General features: G+C 34.9%; 1 protein-coding gene across 1 annotated transcript in view; it reads right to left on the bottom strand.

The window, feature by feature from the left end:
- The window catches only part of LOC102754581 (chromosome unknown open reading frame, human C12orf4), a 55,579-nt gene that overhangs the window by 18,275 nt on the left and 29,888 nt on the right, over positions 1-7,416 (bottom strand). The window contains exons 7-10 of the mRNA XM_015572252.1: positions 6,682-6,788; positions 6,130-6,327; positions 4,967-5,095; positions 3,618-3,670 (exon numbers count right to left, since the gene is read on the bottom strand). Of these exons, the coding sequence (XP_015427738.1) occupies positions 3,618-3,670; positions 4,967-5,095; positions 6,130-6,327; positions 6,682-6,788 (487 nt within the window). The remainder of the gene's footprint in view (positions 1-3,617; positions 3,671-4,966; positions 5,096-6,129; positions 6,328-6,681; positions 6,789-7,416) is intronic.

Genomic DNA, 7,416 nt, shown 5'->3' with positions numbered 1-7,416 from the left:
TCCCTTTCTCTCTCCCTCTTCCCTCCAAATTTCTCTAAACATCAATGGAAAAAATATCCTCGGGTGAGGATTAACAAAAAGAAAAAAAAAAAGTTAAGTTAAAACAAAAAACAGACAATGTTACTTCCGGAGATATTAAGATTGGTACATTTTAAGAAAACCACAAAACATGGATAATTTAAATTATGGATCTATGAAGAGAAATATAATGATTCCTGTCTCAATGAAGGTATTTTTAGATAGAGAGGAGGACAGTTTCCTGTTCCACAAAGTGGTGATGCAATCCGGCCTCTAACATTATCCACTAAGGTAGGATATCTGAAGGTGGAAGGAAATTCAGAAGCTGATGACCACAAGTTAACTGACTGGGACTGACAAGGTAATACCAGAAATGGTCATGCTATTTTCCTAGATTAAATGGAATGTGACCTACATGTAGAAAATCTGGGAAGGAAATGTGAAGAAATAACCTTGGTTATTTATGAAACTGCAAAATATACCATTTAGTTTAAAAGACTTTACACTTATAAAGTAAACAGATAGGCCTTCCTTGTTATGCCCTGTCATACAAACACTAGTAAGGATCATCAGAGTGAATTCAACCTGGGATAGAACCTAGAGACTGAATTTCCAGTTTATATACTATACACTCAAGAATAATAAGGAAATGAAAGAAATGAAAAGAAAGTTGATGGGAAAATAGAAAGATTCTAAATTAGATGACCCATGTTCTCTCTGCAAGTTCAACTGTTTACATTTCTATGTACCATTGTTTATGTTTCAGAGTAAAATTATTTCTTGGTTCATTAAAGAAACTAAGAAACCAATGTATGAGCGAAGAAATCTAAAACAGCAAATAACAATAAGGCTTATGCAACTGCTTGAGCAAGTTTTCTTATATGGATCTAGAAAACTCAGTACTAGTATAAGATTTAAATTGTAGAACATCTGTGACAGTACAGTATACTATACAGATACGATGCTGTTTTAAAGTGATACACTGACAAACTTTTTATGAAGTATGCCGCATTCTGAAGCATGCTTTACATCAGGAGTGGGGAACGGTCTGGCCCTGCCAAGGCATTAGGGGCGAGTTAATTAAATGTTTAACCAAATATAGCAGGCTAATTTTTAAGTTGATAATTTTGTATGGTCTGTGAATGATGTTATAAATATCTACATGGCCCTTGGCAGAAAGAAGGTTCCCCACCCCTGCTTTACATGGATGGTCTCATTTAATTCTTATAAAATGCCTATAACCACAACCTTATGAGTTAAGTACTTTTAGTACTTCATTTATATATGAGGAAACAGAGGCTTCATAGGTTAATTAACTTAACCAAGAATTCGTGGGTAAGTGGTGGAACCAGGTATTGAACCTACATATACAGATTCCAAATCCTCTGATCTTAACCACATTAGATTTGCCAATACCCTATTTTTCACCTGAGAGGTTCAAGGTACTAGGTTAACAACACATAAAATAACTTCATTAGATAGTTGTCATGTGGCCATCTTTATTTTTAGAATCTGAGTCACTTTTTTTTATATAACTTGTTCAGAATTATAAACAAATGATTATTAGCACCAGGAAACACTTTGTTACTTATAATTTGACATTATATATAATTTATTTCAAACAGATATGTAAGATCCTGTTTCAAATGAAGCATTATTTTCAGGTAGTCAATAGCTATTCTTTGTAGAAGGCATGATATTACTTAGGATACATGTTAGTGAAATGAAATATATCACAATTGAACACACATTATTACGAATTATTTTACATATACACATACTTTTAACAGAAGATACATATGAATTTCATAAGAACTCTATCAGAAATCAAAAAAATGCAGAACAAATATTAGCATTCAAAGTAGCTGTTTTTAAGAAGCTGTATATTAAAAAAAAAGTTGTATATTGATTCCAATTAAATACGAAACTATTTGGAATGGCCTTTGGCATCAAAAATCACTTGAAAAGAGTCAGAACTTCAAATGAGTAAACTGCAAATACCAAGGGAATATCATGGTTTCAAGAAAGTTCTGAATAAAAATAACTGAATATCTTTTACCTAGGGACTACTTTGATGAATTGATTTATAACATCATACCTTGTAAATACATATATTTTATGAATGGACAGAGGGAGAGAGTGGCACAAAGAGAAGGCTCTGCATTGCCAGAATCCATATTTAATGTAATAGTCAGTTTCTCATACAGAGCCATGTAATTGATAGGCTCTTAATACATATCTGATTATAGCACAGAAAACAAAAAAACAATAAGGACTCTAACTTTGTTCACGTAAGGTATGAACAAACAGAATTCCTATTCAGTAAACAAGAGAGAACAGTTCATAGTCCATTTTCCTTTCCATGCTTACTTGTTTTTTAAGAGAAGAAGAGAGAGAAAGAGAGAGAGAGAGAGAGAGAGAGAGAGAGAGAGAGAGAGAGAGAGATATATGATGTGAGAAACATTCATTGGTTGCCTCTCGTACATGCCTCAATCGGGACTGAACTTGCAACCTAGGTATGTGCCCTGACCGGGAATTGGAGCCATGACCTTTTGGTATATAGGTAAATGCTCCAACCAACTAAGCCACACAGGCCAGGGCTCCCTTTCCATGTTTACTAAGAAAATGACTATTTTTTATCTTTTAAAAATGTATATAAAATATATAAAAAACCCCACTGTTTTTGAAGGAATATAAAGATGATAATATAATAAACACAGTAAACAATGGAATGTCTTAGATAAAAAGGTACTTGTGTATCAGGATATAAATGAGTAGCACAGAAAAGGAAAAGACAGAGAAAGTATTTTTAAAAAGCTCTTCTGTAACAACATGCTAGTCCCTTTAAGAAGGTTGTCTTTTACAAACCTACTTGTTTCACTGACTCACTTAAACCACAAAATAGTTGCTTGAACAAAAACAAAATAGTACCATGATGTACACACATTGCCTTAAGCGTATGTGGTTTAAAAACTTCCTGTCATTTACTGCACACTTGCTATCTCTCCCAAATATACTTAGAATCCTCCTTCTCCCACACCTGTCATGATCTCAATATTCATGTTTTAGTCACTACTAAGAATACTATTAAAATGTTAGTGATCACATCATTGCTAGTTTTGAAAGAGATGGAGGAAGATGGTAGATGAATAAGAGGGCACACTGAAATTTTCCAAATGGTTCCGGTTAGGATATGCTTCCATACCAATTTCCTAGTACTCAGCCTGGCTCTGTCATACACATACTGCCATAGCACAGCCACAGTTACCTATAGTGAGAATAGAAACTGGTAGAACTTCAATGGACAGTGGATTAAAGGACACTTACATTTGTAATTAATGTAAGTGTCCTTTAATCCAGGAATTTCTCCTTAGGAATCTATTCTATAGATATGGTCATACACACACAATGATGTATGTGCAAGGTTATTTATACATTATTACTTACTAGAGGCCCGATGCATGAAATTTGTGCAAGAGTAGGCCTTCCTTCCCCTGGCTGCTGGCACCAGCTTAGCTCCAGCACCGGGGACCCCGGCTTCCCTCTGGCTGCCAGCAGGCACCCAGGACCTGGGCTTCCTTCTGGCTGCCGGCAGGCACCTGGGACCTGGGCTTCCTCCACAGCCCCAGATTCATCCGGAAGGTCGTCCGGTCTAATTAGCATATTATGCTTTTATTATTATAGAAGAAGATTATAGCAAAAACTTTGTAACAGATTAAATGTTTATCAATGTGGAAATGATTTATAATGGCACATCCTGCAATAGACTGTGCTAGTAAAAGGTATGAGAATGCTCTTTATGTATTGATATGAAATACTGTCCAAGATAAATTACTCAGTGAAAAAGGCAGAATTACTCTATAATTTGAGTCAGAGTTTTTTCTTTTATCTATGTCTTCCCTTAAGTCTCTCTATCCTATTTAATAAAGAGGTAATATGCAAATTAACCCTCACGCCCTCACAAGATGGCTGCCTATGACCAGGCTGACCGGGGGGTTAGTGAGGGACTAAACAACTAAACAAGCAGGCTGTGTGGGGCAACCAGGCTGGCAGTGGAGTTTAGTGAGCAAACGACTGAATAGAAGGCTGTGTGGGGTGACCAGGCCAGCGGGGAGGCCGTGAGGGGCGACCAGGTCGGCAGGGGGTGAGGTAGTTAGGCAGGCAGGCAGGTGAGCAATTAGGAGCCAGCGGTCCAGGATCGTGAGGGGGATGTCTGACTGCCGGTATAGGCCCGATCCCCGGGATCGGGTCTAAACCAGCAGTCGGACATCCCCCAAGGGGTCCTGGATTGGAGAGGGTGCAGGCTGGGCTGAGGGGATTCCCCCCCGCCCTTCACAAATTTCGTGCACCGGGCCTCTAGTGCATATATAGAAATCTTTTGAAGAAAGATGCCATGAACTTTTTCCATAGCCTTTAAAATATTTCCCAGTAAATTTCCTAGTTAGAAAAGATGTTCATATTGTGGATAGATATAGAAAAAGCAGGACATTGTTCTGGACATCGTAATATTTTAAAAGAACAACCAAAAACAATTCTTATAATTGACTTTATGTTATCTAAGTGGATGAAAGATATAAAAAGTGTATATTTTGTGCTACTATTTATTCTGTGACTCCAATGCCATCTGCAGTAATAATCATATCCATTTTAGATACAGAACTTGGTTGAAAGATCAGCAACTTTCCACTCTGAGTGCCTATTTCAAATATAATTACAGAAGTGAAATTCATAAAGTTTTTGCTAAGGATCTTGTACAAAATCATGCAAAAAAGGGAATTAAGAACAGAATCTAAGTTCCTAAAGATAGTGAATTTTATTCTTAATTTCTTTCTTCCACTTCTCCACCAATGCAATTTTCTGTATTTCAATGATGGCCCATATGCTATTAGAGTGTGTAGGGACAGAACATAATGAGAGTGAAATTTTTAAAAATTTGAGTTTCACTGACCATGTGGTTCTTTCAACTTACTCCTGCGCTGGGTTCTAGCATAAAGTACCACCTGCTGGACAACTTCCAGTTGCTCTTCAATTCGGGGAAAATGAAAGTCAGTGCACTCTTGGCAAACTGTGGCAAAATCTAAGGAACCCAAAACATGTACAAACTTTAAAAGTGAACTATCAAATATTTAGTATTTACTTACAGACAAGGAGATCCGGTGAAATAAAACATAAAATTCACAAGTATGATTTCTTATACTTGTCCTTTCAACAATTATGTCTTATGAAGTTAAGGTACAGCAATTTTGTTTTTATCAGAAACAATCTCTTCCTTCATCACTCAAAAGAGTAAACAATAGACAAGGAAATTTTAAGGTAATTCCAAGTCTTCTTTAAACAACAGATAGTTTGGTCATAACCCAGTCACAAATAGACTTTCTTCAAGCTTCCTTTAACAAGTTAATATATTTTAAAACAGTTTATATATTGAAATCTTTTAAATAATCATAAAAAATGAGTTGTATTCTGAGGGAAGGTATACATTTTACCTAGCACATTTAAGAAATAGGTTATTTAAAAAACAAAAAGGTACAAATGGATAAATTAAAATTCACTAAGCCAGGATCTGTTTCTAAATTGAAACTACATTTATCTTTTTTTTTTAAGCTATTGCTATTCTTTTCTTAAAAAAAATATTTTTTTATTGATTTCAGAGAGGAAGGGAGGGGAGAGACAGAAACATCAATAATGAGAGAGAATCGCTGATTGGCTGCCTCCTGCACACCCCTCCACTGGGAATCGAGTTTGCAACCAGGGCATGTGCCCTTGACCAGAATTGAACCTGGGACGTTCTAGCCACTGAGCCAAACCAGCTAGGGCTATATTTATATCTTGATTATTCTGTTTGTTGTACCTTGAAACAAGGAACATGTAAGAGCATTGTTTATAATATAATACAATTTTAAGAAAAATTAAATATTCCAAAGCACCATGCCTATGTTAAAGCATGAAACAAATCTAAAATAGCTGTGACTGAATAGGTTATTTGGTCTACTTGAACACTGGGATGACTATAAATTTTTTTCAACTTTTCCATAATTTAATTACTTTCTTTGTAAGAATAGTATTTTAAAAAGAAATTTAATGAAATAAATATGTATAATGGTAACTTACCTCTTTTTATACCACTATATGAATTAATTCTATTATCTACTAGTAAAACCAGGCCACAGAGAGATGTGGAATAAAGTGACAGAGCTGTCTGGAGTCGATGGAGTTTCACACCACTTCGATGATTTCTTTTGTGCTTACAGAAATCCAGCATGTCTGCTCTCAGCAATCTCAAATTATGCATGGTCTTCAATTGAGCTCCTAGGGGATATAGGCAACAACCCCAAAAAGATACTTAGCTGAAAAATCTAGTACAACAGGATGCAAATTTTTAAGACAAGCATCCCGATAAATCTGTGCTACAAATTACTGAAACTAGGCCTTGCATTTTCCCATTTTAATAACTAGTAATATTGAATCTTTTTATTTGCAAAAAGTAATATATAAGCTAAAACTTATAGCCAAAAATCTGTAGGTTTTTTTGGAGCAGGATATACTTTGTAATTAAAACTAACATAGGTATGTTTTACTCACATGCTAGGAATTTTTCTTATAGCATACAAAAAGCTTCACAACTTACAATAAATTATGACTGTAAAAAATTAATATACTTACCTAAGTGAATGGTAAAACTTTCTTCTAACTTTCTCTGTTCCTCATAAATCCTTCCATTTGGTTCTACTGATTCTCTGAACTGACTTGGTTGAACCTTAATTTCTTCACTGAAATTAATAAAATTATTGATTTGGGGGGGGATGTTTATCAAGAACTTGTAAACTTTTCTTTTAAAGAAAAGAAAGGTTCCTAATAAAATGACAAACTAACATATGAGAGTAACTGTTAATTTATTCCTAAACTTGTCCTTAATCCATGATGACAAATAAGATCATAAGTACCAAGAGGTTCTAAAGTTCCCACTTGTTCGTTCATTTCCTCACAGTAAATAATGCACATAATTCCTTTTCAGTCGCTATCATATCAATTCATATATTATCATTTTATATTTCTTTGTGGCCTACGAGAATGATTAAAAGAAGTGACCAACTTATCACTTTAAAAATAACATTTAAAAAATACATACTACTTATTGTATGTATTGTGGAAGACAAAATTAGAAAATAGGCAAAGTGAAAGAAATGAAAATTAAAAGTAAAACATCACATGGATAAAGGACTTAAATATACGACGGGAAACCATACAAATACTAGAAGAATCCAAAGGCAACAAAATCTCAGACATATGCAGAAGCAATTTCTTGACTGATACAGCTCCTAGGGCATTGGAAACTAAAGAGAAAATAAACAAATGGGACTACATCAAAATAAAAAGCTTCTGCACAGCAAAAGAAAC

Source organism: Myotis davidii, unplaced genomic scaffold (genome assembly GCF_000327345.1).
Source record: "Myotis davidii unplaced genomic scaffold, ASM32734v1 scaffold1373, whole genome shotgun sequence".
Classification (NCBI taxonomy): domain Eukaryota; kingdom Metazoa; phylum Chordata; class Mammalia; order Chiroptera; family Vespertilionidae; genus Myotis; species Myotis davidii.
This window is presented reverse-complemented; position numbering and strand designations above follow the sequence as displayed.